The following is a 19,700-nucleotide window of genomic DNA, read 5'->3' on the forward strand; positions in this document are numbered from 1 at the left end:
CCAATGCTGGGATGGCTATCCACTACAATTATCTCTTGAATATTTATAATTTAAACTTAAAAATGAGATCCACCTGCAAAGCACTGAGAATAACAATTTTCAGAAAAAAATGAAAGATGCAAGATTGTGTCAGGATTTAATAAACTTAATAAATAATCATACTTATTTAAGACAGAAACATAGATGTGTATGTTACCAAGGTGGAATTTGAGTTGAGCACTTAACATTGAACAGATTCTTATAATGAAGCATTGGCAGAAGCAAGGCATTCATGAGGAAAGTATGTGAACTGTGGACCCCGGTGGGATTTCAGGGAAACACAAGATAAGAGAAAAGAAGGGAACTCAAGATAATTGGGAGAAGATGTTGTAGTCTCAGTCATCTGTCCAGGGAAAGTTGTTGGGAATAACATGTAAAGTTTAGCAAAAGCTTTCACGTGAGCATCCTTCAAGTTTAGATTGCAGAGGGAAGGAGATACTTCGTAGATGAGGACAGTGGGGTGCCAGCAGGATGGCGCAAATGGTAAGGGTGCTTGCCAGGCAGGATGGTGTCTGGAATGTGATCCTCAGAACCTATCTTATGGTGAAAGTCAAAAGTGAAAGGTAAACCCAGGAAAAAGTCAACAGGAACTAGATATGAGAGTGAAAACGGAGTGACCAATGTCAGAAGAGTTGGCAAAGTTAAGACAGCAGTCTGGAGGCATGAGGTCAAAATCGAGCTAAGAAACCATTTGGAAATTTCCTTCGGGGTGGAAGGGAGACCAGCCATTTCATTCTTATAAAGAAGTCTTCAAGGTCTGATTTTTCAGTCAGGGTGGCGATGAGCTTTTGGAACCCCTAATTCCAAGATAAGTTTAGATGTAAGATTTTGCAGGAATTTCTTCCAGACTCATATCTAGAGTACTATAGAGTAATTCCTGTATCAAAGCAGATCAAGATATCTGAACTTGAGGGTATATATTCAACTAGAGTGGTACCATGCAGCTTCTCTTTGGCAAAGCATTTTCTAAAGTTAGTTTCAGTGTTTTTCATAGGATCTGTTAAAGACACAGATGTTACATCTCAGGACAAAATATCCACTTGAATTGTTCCTTTGGCTAAAATACTGAATATCTGGAATAGTTTTCTGGTTCTGGGTATAGCACAAATCTTAGAAGGTCTTAATTAATAAAAACGAAACAGGGGCCAGGTATTGGGGTGAATGTTGGAAGATCAGAGAAGCAGAACAAACCACAGCTTCCTCACCTTGCCAGTTCCTCAGCTGATCCTGTTTCCTCAGACTGGATGCCTCTCCAATGAACTGTGCTGCTCAAAAGCCTAAAGCTTAACCAGGCTAGTTCCTGGTCCTCACACCTTATATACATTTCTGCATTCTGCCATCACTTCCTGGGATTAAAGGCGTGAGTCACCATGGCTGATTGTTTCCAGTGTGGCCTTGAACTCACAGAGATCCGATGGATCTCTGCATCCCAAGTGATAGGATTAAAGGTGTGTTGCCACCATTTTCTGTCCTCTATGTCTAGTGGCTGTTCTGTTCTCTGACCCCAGATAAATTTATTATGGTACACAATATTTTGGGGAACACAATATCACCACATCTGGGCATATCAGGCTTATTGTACCTATCATACAAATGTATCTCCCCAAAAGCTCAGATTTATTTGAGAGGAGGCCACTACCTAGGCCTTTTCTTTTAATAATTTTTATACTTTGTTTAAAACAGTTACAGAAACAATCAAATTGATATTCTGTCCCCTGGAAAAAAGTTAATACATGAGTGTTTATTTTTCAAGGATTATAGTTGATTTTCTTCCAATACACCTTTCAGACAAATATATTCAGATATGATTTTTCTCCCCAAAAACATTCTCCTTGGCATATCTAGAAGAGATCTGACCTGCAGGCATTCCTTTGTAGTGGAACAAGAAAAGATTAAAGTTAAGGATAAGGACACAGGTTTAAGACAGAGGTTGATTTTCCCTGGAGAGAGGAAGGGCACTTTGCTTGAAGATCAGGCTCAGAAACCAGTGTGGGCAGATGCAGTGCTTTTTAACAATGAATCATAAGAAATAATGGAAAAGTTAGAGTTCCCTAGATCTGGAATTAGACTTTTCTCCAATGCATCCATAGGAGAATGAGAGAGAGAGTACACAAATTCAATTCTCCCCCAAATGACAGTTTGGAAATCTGTATTTCCCTAGTCATAGCTATTCACATCTATGAAACATGTGACTTTTTATGTATGCTCCTTTTAGTTAAAATAAAAGTGAGATGTTTAAGAGGCAGAGAAAAGTACATATGAATAAATAGGAAAGCTGAGTCAAGGCACTAATTATACCTTGACACTTACATTCTGCTGCTGTGAGGCCGAGCTGGGACACTTTGCTCTAATTGCCTTCTGCTCCTTGTTTTCAAGGAGAAAGAAAACCAGTTCCACCACTTCATTTGTCTTCGGTTGCAGATCCCCAAATGATCTCTGCTTTGACTCCTGCTCTCTGAGCCTTGTTCATATCTCTGGATGTGCTCAAAAGCCACGTTGTAATGTCAGGTACACGTCCATTTCTCCTCACACTCACACACCAGTTCTCCTAGCCCGTCTGGCCTCGTCATTCTCCTACCGTTCGTTTTTACTTTTTTACCAGGCAGTAGTCAGAAGATCTATCACGTTCTATTCTTTTTCACTCATACATCTTCCTTTGACCTTCGTTGTCTAACAATACTGATATCATTTAATCGACAGTTGAATATTGTTTTTTCCAATCATACCTTCATAGCTCATCTTTTGTTTTCTGACAGAATTTCCCCATTCACTTTGTCTCCATAGTGCATCTTTACTGCATCCAAGGCCTTGCATGTGCGTTTATGTCCTTGCAAAGTAATGTTTCCTATTCCTTCTGTTCTAAGCTCTTCTTCAGGGCCCACATTACAAAGTTGACAAAAATCTTTTTATTTCTCTCATTGTCTAAATGTATTCAGCCTGAACCTACAAATCGATTCTTGGCCTGCCTTCACAGAATGTTTTCATTTGCTTGTTTGTTTGTTTAGTTTTTATCTCTTACTATGTCTAAATTAGAAGGTATTTGTCAAGCAAAATTTCTGATTATTTTATCAGATTCTATGCTACTTGGTTCCAAATTGGGCAGGTGAAAAGACCCTCTACCTATCTCTGGTAGTATCATATAAGACACATTTCAAGCTAACTGATGTCTGTGAACTAGTTCAAATTAAGTAAATGCCAGGAAATAGTTGTAAATCTGAAGGAACAGATTGACCTCTTCTGAATTGCCAGTCCAATCAGCATAGAGCGAGGCACATATCGTGTACCTTATCTGAATCAATCCTGCCCTATAGTGTCAATCAGGTGCAGAGTACATGATGTGTACTAAATACACTGAAATCTTCTCTGTAACCCCCAACGTCTTCTAAGGGAGGCATCATTAATTCCACTCCATGGAGGAACAGACTTGCTGTCAAATAAATAATGCAATTTGAGGAGCTTGCACTGTGGATATAAGTGGGGGACACAGTCAGAGCATCTAGTCAGCTACAACCACAAACCTTGCCCATGATTCCTTACTCATGCCTATGCACATGCTGGGGAATACCACTCATCTCTTTGTTCTGAGGGTGTTGTTGAAAGCTGCTTCAGTTTTTCTGTGCTTATGGTTCTTGATATTATAGTATTGATGATAGGATGTATATAATATATAGTAACAATAGGATAGTATTTAGATTTCTTTAAGAAACTTACCCCATCTCCTATTTTTGAGTCTGGCTACATGATACATGTTTGCCACAATATTTTCTGAACGCATTCCAACTCTAGCTTTTCCTGTATATGGCCCACTTAAAGGACAGGAGTGAAAACATCCAGCCATCCTGATGGGGTGGTGGGATGGGGGAAAGGCAACAGGTGAGATTCAACTATGTAGGAAACTTGGCTTTTAATGGATGTCCATCCAGGCCGTGTTCACACACAGGGTCATTAGAAAGCATATCCTCCTTCATATACACAGGACTTTTACCTGCAAGGACCCATTAGTGCTAATGGGTCATTTCCCTTCCATCTCTCCAAGGATCAAAAGGATACGCTGCATCTTTGATGAGGTGGTAATGGTACACAGGGCTGAGTCCACTTAAGTGTTTCCTTTGTTCTCTTTGTATGGAAACCCACCAGGGGATCTTAAGACCACTCTCTAATATATGAAAAGTTTATAGAGACAGTGGGGGGGGGTAAGTGCAGCTTCAGTAATGAAAGTGAAAATGAGCCCCAGGTTTATAAATACAGACCCATCCACCTTGGAATGTTTGAGGTTCATATCAGATCCTGCATTGTTTCATATGATATTTTCTGTTCTTTCAGGACACAGGCGAAAGGTCATGACTTCTCTTCCACATGCAAGCAAAAGACATCAGGCAAATAAGCTTACTAATTAGGAAACAGGATTTGTGGTAGGAAGCAGAAAGGGGAAGAAAGTGTCCCCTCGTTAGAATTACCTCTCTACCATGCCTTACCATTTTTTCCCCTCTTGACTTTTTATTTCCCTCTGTGATCTCTACCTATTGGGTGTCAAGTAATATTTATTCGTCCACAATGCACAGGTAATACAATAGATTTTAAAACAAACACTGAACAACCTCCAGGATTTGGAATCTGAAAGAAGCATGGAAATCAGATGTCCACCATGACTTGTATAATTTTCAGTCTTAAATTCTTTATCTAAACCATTTAAAGGCAGTGAACAAATTCTTTTTTTTGGGGGGGTCGTGTTTCAAGACAGGGTTTTCTGTGTAGTTTTGGTGCCTATCCTGGATCTCCCTCTGTAGCCCAGGTTGGCCTCAAACTCACAGAGATCCACCTGCCTCTGCCTCCTGAGTGCTGGGATTAAAGGCGTGCGACACCACTGCTGCCCAGCTAGTGCTAAGAATTCTTTATTCAGTCTCACACTGTTATCTAATACTGTGTCTTTAGTCCTAAGAAAGAATTAAAGCACCCCAAAAGAATTTAGTTCAGGATATCTGTGTAAGGAGCATGTCTTTGATTGTTATTAGACACACTGAAGTATCAGTCTCAGCTCATATTCTCTAGTGTTCAAGAAAGCAACTTTTCCTGGTTTCTTCTAATCTACCTTGATTTCCTATTTTGAGCTATAATTATTTGAGTTAATGAAAATGAAAACTTGAGAAATTCTGATTCCCTTATTTCCCTCAAGTCATTTCTAAATTACAGGGTTGACCATCAGAAACTCCCATTTTACCAATCTTTTGGGAAGTAGAGACATAAAGTAGAAGCCTGAGAGTCACCCTCAAATATTTCATGGTTCCCATGCAGGCATCTACTGAACTTTTGTCTAGGCATTATGCTCTTGTGATGGGATCTACCCAGGTCATATTCAGTCTGCTATTTCTGGGTCATCTGGAAATTATTCCATTGCTCTCACAACACAATAGAGAATGGAAAGTTCCATGAAGCAGTATAAGCTCCCAGAAAGCTAATTCTATCATGAAAGTGTTCATCCACAGGATCTTGCTGCTGCCTCTGGGTTCTCCTGAGGAAACACCCCCAATCTCCATTTCTCTCCTAAATCTACCTGCAGTGTTGATACCCAGCAGGGGTCAGCTCTGAAATTAGAAAGCTGTGCCCTCTTTTTGACAGTCACTAGCAGCTACACTTACACAGTTAGGTTTCTATAACTCCTGTTTGCCCAATTGCTGTATAAGAAAGTTTTACTTCCCTTATGTAAATCCCTATATATTCATCATATTCCTAGAAGAATCTAGGTTTTGAAAACTCAAATGCAGAAAGCTAATTTTGTATCTTTGATTTATGACTCATATCTTTTCTGAGGCAACTAAAACTCAGTGACTTTAAATTTAAATGAGTAGAAAGACAAAGGAGAGAATGGAAATATGGAGGAAAATAATCAAATAATATTACAAAAATAGTATCCTATGATGAACACCATGCTATCCTTAAATACCAAGGGTGATGATTTATTCAGTGTTATTTAGAAGATGTGGGAGAAATACATTCAATATCTTCTACACTAATTAGAAGACATCAGTGGCACACTATTGTAATAAAAAGTTTTATTTGGTAGTGTAAGGAGCAAAATTTCTCACTTCTTAAGGCTGCATGATGTTGATAAAGCTACATACTTTCATTCTCAAAATTTTCATCAGCACAGTGCAGGAGTGTCAGATTTGCAGCTTTGTTTTAACCTGCTGACAGTCTGGTACGTCAGCTCATGGATGCTTGATGAGCACTGTTGGAGGACATGAACTCTTTGGCTTGAAGACCAGGGACTCCGTTCTCACACTTCAACAAGTCCTATGTACAAATGTTGCTCTCAAGTCTCACAAAGACAATGGAGCAGCCCAGATGAGCATTGGGAATGTATAGATCTTTTTTATACTGGTAAAATTATACTGAGTGCTATGAAGTTAGAATGATTAAGGTGAGAGAGATTTTTATGGAGAAGTAGCTGACATGGGTATCAGTAGAATTTACAATCCGGAGCAACAGATTACAGAATTCTGAGGTCACCCTCCTTATGCTATGTATTGAATTTTTTAATTACATCTACTAAATGCCATCCAGTCACTGTGAATAGTCTGCAGACAGAATAACACAGGGTTTCTAATAGTGTTGGTAAAGTCAGAGAAACCTAAACCTAGGAGCCTGTAGACAGCAAAGCTAAGCAAAATGTTCCATTTGAAACTTGAGGAGAATCAAGAACACAAATTAATAACTTCTTTTGAAAATCCCAAAGTAGCACAGACTTAAAAGTGGTGTTGTTTTTAACTTAGCAGAGAAACGTGTGAAAAATTATATAAGTCTGACTATAAAAGGATTGAGTCGGTGAAGAAGATACTCAAGCAAAGAGGGTCAGACAGAAAACTCCAACTGGTCAAAGCACAGAGGAGCAATGATTGTGGGATGCCTAGCCCCAAATGATATGTCTATAGATCAGCTCTCACATCGAAATCTCAGGCAACACCGAGAAAGAGGGGAGAAGAGCCAGGGAACCAGCGAAGCTGCTGTGACATTGTGTCTCCTAAAAATGGCTCGGAAGTTTATCTCATTATACCTCTATGACATGGCTGCCTGAGTAAGACCTGAAGAGCTAAGCACTAATAGACACGCTTATATGTGGAAGGCAGAAATCTCCCTGGACCCCGCCCCAGGGAGGTAAAGCATGCCAAGTGTTGGGATTCTGCCTCGCTCCAGCTGCATGACCGCACATGCGCAGTTCAGGAGCTTGACAAGGGGTCTTGCGTCTTAAATCATCAGTGTGCGGTGGTGATTGTGAATGCCCTGCATGGTCAGAGCAATCTGCATGTGTATAGCGCAGCTCCATAAGCCCACCAGTGCTTTAAAGAGCCATGACTCAGATCCCACCCTCTCTCTCTGCTCTGTCCCCCCCCCCCCCCCCCATCTTTCTCTGCATGTGCTCCTTCCCCAGACCTGGTTCTCTTGTCTCCCACCACCCCTGCCTAAGAAAGCTCTGATACTGATACTGGGTTTTTTCATGTCCATAACCTTTCCAAGAGGTAACCAGTGCCACTTACCATTCTTACACCAAGAGCAGGAGAAATGGTCTGCTCCAGGGATGAGTACCTGAGTACTTAGTGTTCAGCCCTGAAATCATACATGTAACAAGTAAAACTAAGTGAATAAACAAGTTGTCTTTATATATTTAGGTGTGTGTGTGTGTGTGTGTGTGTGTGTGTGTGTGTGTGTGCGCGCGCGCGCACGCACGCGTGGGGAAAATTACGTAATTGTATTTTAATATCAAAAAATAAGGAAACAAAAAGCAAGCAAACAAAAAGATAGTTTAGAATGTGACTTTAATCAGTAGAGTCCCGCAGCTTCTGGTTCACTAAAAGACGCAGAGCCCTGAGATAAGGTTTATTTGATAAGAATGCTGCCTCCCCTTTTGTCTATTACATACTTTCACTCTGGCAGGGGTTCCCTACATGTCACATCTTATGTTTTTCAAAGCAAAGCAAGAAGAGGTTTTACTGTTCTCATTTGAGAACAAGGGCTTGCTAGTAATTTGAGAAACTGCCCTAGACTATAGAGTTACTAAGTAATTGGGTTGGATTTCTATAAGCGTATGCCATGCTCTTTTCATTTAGTGGCTCTTAGTGAATCCTTAGAGTGCTTTGGATAGTAACATCTAGAAAAATCTCAGGTGCTAATATATTATTCAAATGTTGCATTATTTTGTACGTTTAAGAAAAACACCAGGTCATACAATCACTTCACCGATTTAATATAAAAGAAACGTCATGTCTTTTATCCTCTCATCATGCTGTGTGTTCAAAATTGATTCTGAGACCCTTTTGTGGTGCTGCGTTGATCTTTCCACAGGTGACTTGTTTATCGGCGGAGTGGCTAAAGAAGCGTACAAATCCTTGCCCAAACTGGTCCACGCCAAGGAAGGCTTTCAAGGCTGCCTGGCTTCTGTGGACTTAAACGGCCGGCTGCCAGATCTCATCTCGGATGCTCTTTTCTGCAATGGACAAATTGAGAGAGGATGTGAAGGTACCACATCTCTGTTGTTACATAGCACAATTCTGATACAACCAACATATAAATTAAATTAGGAAAAAAAAAACAAACAAAAAACAAAAAACCTCTCTAGCCAACCAAAAGTCTGCTAACTGGTAGCATTTTCACTTAGAAATTCTTATTCATTTTTTAAATATTTTATTCCATAAATCTTAAATTTTCTGAATTATTCACAAGAATGTACTAAGGTCCAACACAGAATAGGAGCTATAACTATGGACCTTGTCATTTTCTTCTTAGTGGACTATGGTTAGGCTAACTAGCATATTAATTAGTTCTATAATGTTTGCATTATAGCATCAGTGAGCCACTTGAAATAGAAAAAAAAATTATGATCTATTTAACCCATTTCAGACTTTGCATTCATTGGATAAAAAAATGAGATCATGGCTCAGATAGATACTCATTCTCAAACCACAGTTTGATTTGTGAGTATCTGGTAGCAAGCAATGTATTCTCTGTTTTGTCAAAAATATTTTTATATGATCCAGGGCTAATGTACAATGTTTTGGAAACACACTTGGCTCTCTTACATTCTTTCATGCCTTCTGTCAGATCAAGATCTACAGGATTACTTTTTGATTGCTGCTTTCATCTGGGGTCATTTCTTACTTCAACACCTCAGAGTTTTTGAGCCAATTCTAACTATTTAAATGTAATTCAGTCACATTATCATGAACCATGGGGCTCTGGGTGTGTTATTGTTACTATTTCTTCTTAAGGTTCAACATAGTTTGGTCTATTTTGAAAATTTAGATTATAAGAGATTTTATATGAGAAAAAAAGGAAGGTGCAGGCGTGATTCCTATGCTTTAGGAGATTATGAATCACTCTTCTCAGCCAGAATAAAGTCATTATATTTAGCAGTTACCTAAGTCTGTAGGACTTTTAAATCTGAAATCACATTTGTCCATTTCTGAAGCATCATCCATTTCTTTGAAAAGGTAACTTACATTCAAACTGTTGAAATAATAAAAAAGAGTAAGAGTATTTTTAAAAAAGAGTAAGAAGACCTTTTTGAATTCATTTTAATGTTATCACCATATTTATTTATTTATTTATTTATTTATTTATTTATTTATTTATTTATTTTAAAATTTGACATAGCACTTGTTATGTGGTTTCTCATACTCCATATTTAGTAAAGGAAACACAATTATTAAGCAAAAATGTTTCCTGTAATAGATTAATTCAAAATGTGAGATATAATTCTGTTCCTTAGAAATGGTCTAACAAGTGAAACTAGGTCATTTATTTATATTTTAAGGGAAATGTTTAGATACTACTCTTAAAAAGTAAGCCTTGTTACAGGTTGGATGGCAAGGGCTTTCTAAAGGAGGCTTTGGCAGCTCAGTAACCACCAGGCAGGGAGAAGCCCCAAGTACAAAGGACCCTCCCCTACACATTCTGTTAGTGAAGCATGGAAGGAAGGTTCACAGGAGCAAGATTGCAAACCAAATGTTTGCAGAAATAACACTTGCTCTTGTTTTCAAACCTAATCTAGTAGGCAATTTGTCAAGGATACTTAATTATAGGTTTCTCTTCACTGGCCTTAAATGAGCTTCTGAACAGTTGCACTCACTGTGGTAGCTTATGGAATAGCTCTGCCCATGCATACAGGAAGTTTTAACTTCAGCCTTAAGAATTGTCATCCCTTCTCATGGCTTTCTTTACTCTGGGATTGTCACCACATTGCAGCCTTTCTGACATCATCCCTCCTGATGATTTCATTCCTACTTCTAATTTGACCATTTCTATCCTGACTTATAATGATTAGCTCAGATAAACTTGTCACAGGTGTAATTGATGCGATTCCCATGGCTTTAGGGCTAGCAATTAAATTATACATACCCAATGTATTATCTCTTCAAAGACCGTTGTCTCATGGAATTTAACTCCTTCTCAGATTAGAATCACTTAACTTCTGCATTAATAGAAATGGTGTGTCTTTGACATCTCCAGATAATAGCTTGTCACGGTTTTCCATCATTCTTACCTAACAAGACTGGCCAAACTTCAAGTTCCTGGCCCATAAAACGTTCTTGATCTTCCCTCAGTAATCACTTGTTACATTTAATATCTAGCTTATTTCAATGGACAACAGTTGTTCGTATATAAACACTTCTCAGCTAGAGAAGAAATCTATCTTCAGTCCTGTATTTAGATTGGTATTTTTTCAAGCATCAGCCTATACTGAGCTGACTTGAAGAATTATTAAAAACAAAATTAGCAGATATCAACACAAGGACTTGTGATTCAGAAGGTCTGGCATGGGTCCTTAGAATTTATTCTAGCAAATTCCCAAGTAATGCCTATGCTGCATGTCCCACATGTTGAAAATTTCTTCATCAGACTTTATTTTTCTGCATACAACAGGAATTTGAGACTAATAATCAACCATGAGAATAGGCTCATTAAATTCCAGATGACTTCTCAACAAAATTTCTGTGACATTTTGATACTCCTTCTGTAGACCTTTGCACTCTGTCTTGGATTGCTTTGTGAGTGGCCACAGTGTGTTGCTGTCTGATTATAATGATTGTCACTGATTAAGCAATAGTGGTTGTGAGTTTGTATGTACCATCTTATTTAATCCTCAAATCACTATACACACTCATGATTGCCCTTTTCCCAGATGAGTAAACTGAGCCTCAGATAAATCAAACAACCTTAATAAGATTAAGGAAGTGGATGACAGAGATTTCAAATTACAATTTCCTTTACTTGGAAGGACAGGCTTCTAAACTAACTTTCCTCTATTGTCCCTTAGGTCTATAGAAATTGTGGTTTGACTTCCATTTTTTCTTCCCTTTTCAGTCATATCCTTTAAAAAATTCACTTAGCACAAATGTCATTTGGCTTGTTCCCTATTTCAGTCAGTAAAATATAACATAATAAGACATATTATATAACTAGAGGGAAAAATAAATCAAGACTTTGACTCATGCAAATATCTATCAGAATAAGAATTGTTCTAGAAGGTGAGTACTTCCAAAAACTGTGGCTGCTCAGGTACAGGGATGCAGTCACAGTGATGCCTGAAATATAAAAAGACTGGCTACAATGAGAAATTCGAAAAATAAACATGGTTTAGTGCTCCCACAGACAGTTAGCAGCTCTCTACAGATTAGTCAGATTCATTTCTAAGATACAGTGTTATAGTACATTTAGAGTTTAGCATTATTGAGTGATTGTATGATTAATAATGTGTGTCAGAGTGGGGTCACTGATGGTCCTCAGTTCTTGATACTACTTTTTCTGCCATGGGACCGGTCAGGAAGTAAATGACTATTTGATAAAATAACTTCTTCATAACACAGGACCCCCCTGTACCTGATTCTCCTCTGTGGAAGTAAAGGTCAACAAAGACTGTTTCAAGACTATTTTTAGTCTCTGACACTATGGGCCATTAGTTGTTAGACCACTGAATATATTTGGAACACAACAAGTACTGAACAAATTAGTAATTCATGCTTAAGTTGAAAAAAATTACATCTATTCAGTTCTCCTGGTAGATTATTTCCAGTATTACTTATAATGATATTAGTGTCTTAATTATTATTTGATGTTACTAGTTATTATTACATAATTGGGATTTGACCATAGATCCTGCATTTGTATAAATGCATGTAAGTTAGGCTTACTTTAGTAATTTCTTGTGATTACTAAGTTATCACATAGTATATTTGTACAGTACATATTAAACTTTATTTTATAAGACCTTGGTTTATAATTTAAAAAAAAAATATTTATTCACTGAAGCAATGGTCTCAATGGCCATCAGTAGCATTGAGTAACTTTGCAGTCTATTTTCACATTATTTAGAAAACATAGTTATTACTGCCAGAAATTATTACTGCCAGAGTTATTATCTATGGATTTTAAATGGATTGTGTGCATTGTTCCCTTTTATCATTTTGTAAATTCTTTTTCCTGGAGTTTTTTGTAAATATTATTCAGATGGAAATTCATTAGAACTAAGGACAGTTATGAAGGTATAGGCAATGTCAAGAACACTCTGGAATCTATAAATCATATATACCCAGCTTTTAAACAGTGAGAATGAGTATGACATCCTGGGATCTTATAAAAGAGTGTTCTCTGAGGAGAATTATAGTGCAGGTTGTTTCTACCATCTTTATGACTTTCTTCACTTTCTTCAAATGGTTCATACATCACAGCAAATCAGAGCTAAGGGCAGATAATACATTTCTGTCTTAAGTCATAGTTGTAAATGAAAGTTTTCCTAAACTGAGAAGGACAAGTGCACCAAGAGGTACTTTCCCATAGAGACCATAGTCTACAATGTGCACCATAGTCCACACATGAAGCAGCACACTGCATGTTCCAATAAGCAAGTCATTTAAGGAATCCATCTACATCTGTACAGCAGTGGAGGAATCAATCACAAGAGCCTTTGAAGTTTCCCCTCCTTGTGTTATTGGTTAGACTAAGCATTGTATGTACATACACACATATAGTGTAAACATAAAAATTATACTGCTTTCTCATTTTTTGGCTTCTCTTAAGGTTTATGGCTGTTGGTATTAATTTGTTTGCTACACATAGCATTTTTTCCCTTTACAGCAGCATGCTTTTTTGAATCTGAACATTCTGTTTGCCCCATTTCCATATTGCTTACTAACATCTAATATATTTTGCTTTTTTTTTTTTTATTTTGCTGACAAAGTTGCATTGATGAAAGCTGACTTGCAAGGTAGATAGCCCTGTGTGTATAAAACAAGACTGAAACCCCATCCTACACAGTGGAAACCCTAAAGTAACTTTTTTTTTTTTTTTACATTTTTTCAGTAACTGTTATTTGGATTCAGATTTAATTTTGCCCCTTTTGGATGTTGTTTTGGATGTTGTTTTGGACGTTGTGTGAGAGACCTCATTTTGTAGAGTAGTTTGCAGAGGGCTTTCAGTCTTGACTATGTTTGTGCAGTCCCTACATTTAGTGCTCTGATCATACTTTTCTGTTCTTTGTTATTTGGTGTTGTAGTTATAATTCCTTAGAAACAGAATAGCATTTCCCTTTACTTGTGTGTTCAACAGGGGCATGCCATTACATTGTTTTCACTTTATGTTAATTGCATGATATTGTAAAAGCATGTGAACTGATACTTGCCAACGTACCTATCCAGAGCACCAAATAATCATGACCTTAGCCATAGTGTATGCGTGGAAGCGGCTGGATCTCATAGGGCACTCTTCCATAAGTCTGCTTGATTATTTTGCCAATCTTTATTCCAATTTCATGATCTTACAATGTCCATTTGTCATGGCATCTCAATTCATTGTTATGAAGTTAAGGAGATCCATTCATTTTCTAATATCCAAACGGTGACAGACAATCAATGATAGAATAAGATGACCTGCTACCACCATGACTGTCTTAGAAGCTACCAACTTCCTTTTAATTATTTGTTGGCTTAGGTACAATTCTGATGTATTTGTCTTGTACTTGAAGCTTAAGAAGGCCTTCAGGTTAAACTTCTCAGTTGAGTTCAGGTGTGTGAACTTTCAAAACTAGCTTGGACATGTAATTTAAGGTGTTGGCAACTACTATATGTAATCTAGCTCATGAAAAGAACATCCTGAATTTTTTAAAAGAACCCAAGTTTCCTTTGGCATGTTTTGCAGGGCCCAGCACAACCTGCCAAGAAGACTCATGTTCAAATCAAGGAGTGTGCTTGCAGCAATGGGATGGTTTCAGCTGTGACTGTAGTATGACTTCCTTCAGTGGGCCACTCTGCAATGATCGTAAGTACCTGCCCAATTGTAGATAGAGACTTGTCACTGTTTCCAGCGGCTGCTTACTGCACAAGGTCTAGAATTCTAAGTTCTTACATCATCGGCAATGGGACTATCATAGATGTGGCCCTCAGTGTTTTTCTATAAAAGAAAAAGAGCCCATTTTGAAATAACACTTTTTTTTCAGGGCAGTGAATAGCTTAGTGCTTTAATGGTAGTGGTTGATTTTCAACTGTTGTAATTTTCTCTCCTTGGTTAATTATAGCCACCTTATTGGAAAGAACATTGCTAATTTCCTATATGTTGAATTCTTCCCAAATTTTTGAATCCTTGCATTGCTTTGTACTATGTAGTTTGAAAGTTTGTCAGGTGATATCTTGAGGACCTTGGTTTCTGTGTGTGGTTAGAAGTTTCATTTCTCTATCTTTCTACCTCTCCTTAAGTAAGTCCAGTCTTCCCAATTCATTTTAAAAACACTGTGTTTAATCATTTTTTCAAGACTTCTTTCTTGTCTTTATATACTTGAATTCTCCCCTTTAATCTCACAATGTTGTCAGCATGATAGGATAAATGGCCCTCACACTCTATCACAGTCCTCTCCCAGAGTTGGTATCAGAGCAGTGACAATTTGAGACAGAATTTGCTGTCCAACAGAACAAGTCTTGTTTCTGAACTTTCAGAAAGGTCTTGCTTCCTAGGGCTTCATCAAAATGATAAAAACATCTTCTACTATGTGTACAGGGTGTTCACAATGGACGCTTCAACTTTGGCAAGTAGACCACATGCCTTGTGCTGTATTTAAATACTACAGCATAGATGCCAAGGTCTAGGAGAATGGGGAAAGGATGTGATAGTCGAAGATCTGGGCTGTACAAAGAGGCCAGTTTTGATTTTGGATTTAAGGAGAGCTTAGAGTTTTGAGATTGGGTTTTTTGTTGTTGTTGTTTGGGTCTTTAATCTTTGTCAGCAGATATGTGAATCATGGTATCAAAAGTCAGATCAAACTAAAATAAGTCATGCAACTGAATGGTTGCAAACTACAAATACAATACAGTTTACCAGCAGTCTTTGGCTTCTGCCCAAAATATCGATTATAGGAAGCACAGGCAAAAAAAAAAAAAAAAAAAAAAAAAAAAAAGAAAGAAAGAAAGAAAGAAAAAAGGAAAGACTATTAGAAATTAATGGTAGCCAAGGGAAGGGGTCGTCACATATCTTTAGTGTATAACCTTGGATGTATAACCTGTGCTTCAGTAAATGGCAGCCCCCATGCTTGTGTCGATAGCCCTGTTTACTCATGAAAGCAGGAAGGGCACTCACTGAAAAGAAATGGGGTTTCAGTAGAAGAAGAAGAATCTTAAGACAGGACAATGGGTGTGAGAAAAATTAATGTGAGAAAGACAACAGTACTTAAAAAAAAATCCCACGCCTGTGTGTATATTGTCAGCATGAATTGGACTAATCCTGTTAATAATAATAAGACATGAGGCTGAGAGAAAGATAGGTTGGAGGTCCTGGGGGCAGTTGGTCAGAAGTAGTGAGGGGTGATTATGAGCAAAATATATTGAAATTTTCAAATAATAGAAGAAAATTTATTTATTTTATTTTATTTTTATTTTTATTTATTTATTTATTTTTGAGCTGGGGATTGAACCCAGGGCCCTGCGCTTGCTAGGCGAGCACTCTATCACTGAGCTAAATCCCCAACCCCAGATTTTAAAAGCGTTGCCACCATGAATGCAGAAACATCTAATCTCTGCTTTTATGGGATCATCTTCCCTAGTATATAGTAGCTTGAAGCAATAAAAATATATTCAAACCATCATTCCTTTACATATACCTTATATCCTTACATGAAGTTACTCTTAAGAAAACAGTCCCTTGTGAGTTATATAAATAACCTCATATAAAGAGTCAGTGCACACTTACATATACAAAGAGCAAAGACAAAGATTTTAAAGAACCCTCACAAATGCTTGATTAATGACATGTGCTTATCTATAGACCAACAACTGCTTGAATTTGCTCCTGTTCAAAAATGACATAAACCTCTTTTCAAGGACAACCAGAAGACTGCGAATTTGTTATGATTTTATTATTGCAAATTTTTAATGCTGAATTCAAGCTTAACAGATGTATGACTACATGTGGTAGTTGAGAGGGCTTTTCAGTATGAAAATATTTTTCATTTTGCTCGAGAACGTTCTCTGCCAAACTCTGCTAAGCCATTCCCCATGTTTTACAAAACAGTTGCCATTTGGTTTTGTCAGACCATGTGTCCCATACACCAGTTAAATATGAAGAATGCAATTTTCTGTGTGTGTTTGTTAGGCTTTTCCTAAGGAACATCAAAATCTGACCTTACATATCAGGCTGTCCTCAAATCAGTTTCTGCAGAAAACTATTTAAATGATGCTCTTGGGTGACAGTTGTATGGATGGCAATGATAAGGCTAGTTGTTATTTTCTTGTAAATGGGTAAATGTCATTCAATAAATATGTCTCCTGATATGCCTCTTGCACAAATCAGCGCTAAATTATGTTTGAGAGCTCTCAGAATACATGCATTTTGATTAAATCATTACCTCATACTGGATTTATTAGAAATGGAAGTGTCTTCATGGCTTGAAGATTGGTGTTTTCCTGTGATGAAGATTTGTAGATAAAGATTACTATTTAAAGACTCACCTTATTTTAAAACAGTTATAATTTATATAAAACAATAGTAAGTATTACTTTAAAAGCCTTCAGGTTAAAGATGAGAATTGAAACATTTTGATACATATTCTCCACATATATCTTTTCTCCTCATCTTACTGTTGTTTTGTTTTGGTTTTGGTTTTCTGTAATCTTGGATTTTAGTAAACAAACACCCTTTCCTTTATTGAGGTTGACTTTAAAATAAAAAACAAACAAGCAAACAAGAAGCCTAGAGCCACCGAGGGCATCTCTTCATGCTATTTCATCCCTATCTCAGTTACTGACCCATGAATTCTGTGACTGTAACCCCCAAATCATAACAAAAAAAACCAAGAAAATGGAAAGAGACAGAAGCATTTCAATATTAAAAAAGAAAAAAAGAACACAGTGCATGGAAAGAATAGCCCCTCCCCCGCAGTAGAACTAAGTGTCATACATCTGATACGGTTCATAGAGTAACTAGACATTTTTATTTATATTAGCCTGGAGATATAATTACCAGTGGGATAATGGGAATACTTTATAAATTGCAAGTAAAATCTTGGATAAATCATACTAATTAATTGAATTGAAAGGAATCTTTCAAAAACACAGGCCTCTTTGTAACGTGATGCCAGTGGCTATTTTTAAAAATATGTGTTTTGTTTTTTTTTGTAAACCCCTTCATCCTTGGAGAATTGCCATCCTCAGGATGTACTCATTAACAAAACAGTTGTAGGCTGCGGCTGGGTATAGTGTCATGCATCCATCCCACTCTTGTTCTTTACAGGATCAAATTCCAGGTCCTTGAACCATCGTTTTTCTGGCTTATTGTACAATGTTTTCAGTGTTGCTCATTTCCTATCCCTCCCTCTTCCAATCCATTTTGTTCCCCTCCTACTTTCATTCCTCCCAGTTTAAAGGTCACCAACATCTCCTGGTTGATTCTTCCAGTGGGAAGCAGTTTCTTCACCCTCTGAATTCCTATAGGATTTTATTGGCCATTACTCTCTACTATATAGTTTATGTTTGCCTTATCTCTCTAAAAGGGTATATATTATTCTCCCAGGAGCAATATTATTTTGTATTTTAAATTTTCCTGTATTTTGGATCATATATCTGAGGTTTTTACAGCATGTAGTAGATAACGGGTAATAACAGGAGCTTACTAAGGCAATGGTAAGTGAATATATGAAGTTTGCAAAGAGATTTCTAGTGTGTCTACAGTGGCCAACACGACTCTAGATTTATTAGTCTGGAGTTAATAAAACTCCTTGTTCTGTCTATAGCCTTCATTTCTACACTTAGATAGTGCAGAACACTCTCCATATGGTGTGTGACTGCCGATTTACTTACTCATGGCATCCTCCACATTATGTTTTCCAACTTCCTCACTATTTCACAAGCTAATTTCTGCACCTGCTGAATGTTCTCATCCCACCTGAAATGCATCCCTCTCACTTGGTCTTCCTGAAGAAATGTAGTTTCATGTTTGATCTCTGTTTAAACTGTTTCATGCGATGGAAATGTATCTGTCGTCCTGGACTGGGCATTACCATTTCTTTGTTTGAAGTATGAGGGAACTAGTGTGTTGCATTACCTCACACTATTTTAAGTAGCAGATAGCTGTTAACTTTCTCTTTAACTATTTACCAAGTTTTCAGTATGTTCTAAGTCTGTGTTAGGAGTTTTCTTTCATTTTGGAACATCTGTATACTGCCTATTTACATGTTCATGTATGCTCACCATCCTGACACCAGTGTGCTATCCATTTCTGCTTTCACCCTGTGGCACAGATTAGAATGTAACCATATTAGCTAATTTAATGTCATGTTGGAGAAGATTAATATGGCTATGATCACACAGAAAATAGCAAACATAATAACATTGTCACATTACATTATTATGGAAGTGTAGTGTGCCAAATTACAGTTCAGCTTCAAGCATGTCTTTTCCCATAAGGGAGTAATACATCACAGTGCTGTTTGGTGCTATGGCTGTAGGAGGGTGTGGGCTTGGATATTAAAAGACTATTTTCAAAATTCTAAACTTTGCCAAGGGAAAAATCTTTTGGAGAGGAATTCACTGTATGGTTTGTGTTTGAATTACAAATATTCACTGAAATAAGGCTGAAACACATTATTTGACTGAGTCTTTTGACTGTGACATTTAGAAATACCATAAGCTTTGTTTCTTATTTCTTTTGGTTGTTTGAAAAGAGAATCCAATATCTAATGTCTAAGCCTCTAGATCTGAAGTAATGGAAGTGAATCCTAACACCCTTAGAAATAACTTAGACCTAAGCAGTATGCCTCTCCCACTTAGGATGCTAATGTTAGTGAGATGATTTGCTGTTATTTAGGGCTGAGTAATATTTCACAATTAGCTATATCTACAGTCAGATCCTCATTGTGAATGTGGGGAGTCTCATTAATCTCTATTCATCCTACATTTCTAAGTTTTGCTCTTAAGCTATTTAAAGCAAGTCAAAAGCAATACATATCGCTAACACCTTGGATACCTTAGATAAATAACTATGGGGGAAATAGGGTCAGTCTTGTCTCAAGTTGAACTATAAAGGATGATAATACTGTTCAGAACAAGTCAAAAAGTTCTGTATCTATATAAGAAAAAATAAGCACACCAAAAAAATCTCAAAGGCGTAGGTTAAAATATTGCTGCATGATAAAC

General features: G+C 37.3%; 1 protein-coding gene across 25 annotated transcripts in view; it reads left to right on the top strand.

The window, feature by feature from the left end:
• Nrxn1 (neurexin 1) overlaps nucleotides 1-19,700 on the top strand; it is a 1,060,385-nt gene that overhangs the window by 526,549 nt on the left and 514,136 nt on the right. For all 25 annotated transcript variants that reach the window (XM_036170770.1, XM_036170774.1, XM_036170788.1 and 22 more), the window contains 2 exons: nucleotides 8,377-8,550; nucleotides 14,224-14,343. In XM_036170770.1, coding sequence (XP_036026663.1) covers nucleotides 8,377-8,550; nucleotides 14,224-14,343 — 294 coding nt within the window. The remainder of the gene's footprint in view (nucleotides 1-8,376; nucleotides 8,551-14,223; nucleotides 14,344-19,700) is intronic.

The sequence above is a fragment of the Onychomys torridus genome, chromosome 21, assembly GCF_903995425.1.
Source record: "Onychomys torridus chromosome 21, mOncTor1.1, whole genome shotgun sequence".
Taxonomy (NCBI): domain Eukaryota; kingdom Metazoa; phylum Chordata; class Mammalia; order Rodentia; family Cricetidae; genus Onychomys; species Onychomys torridus.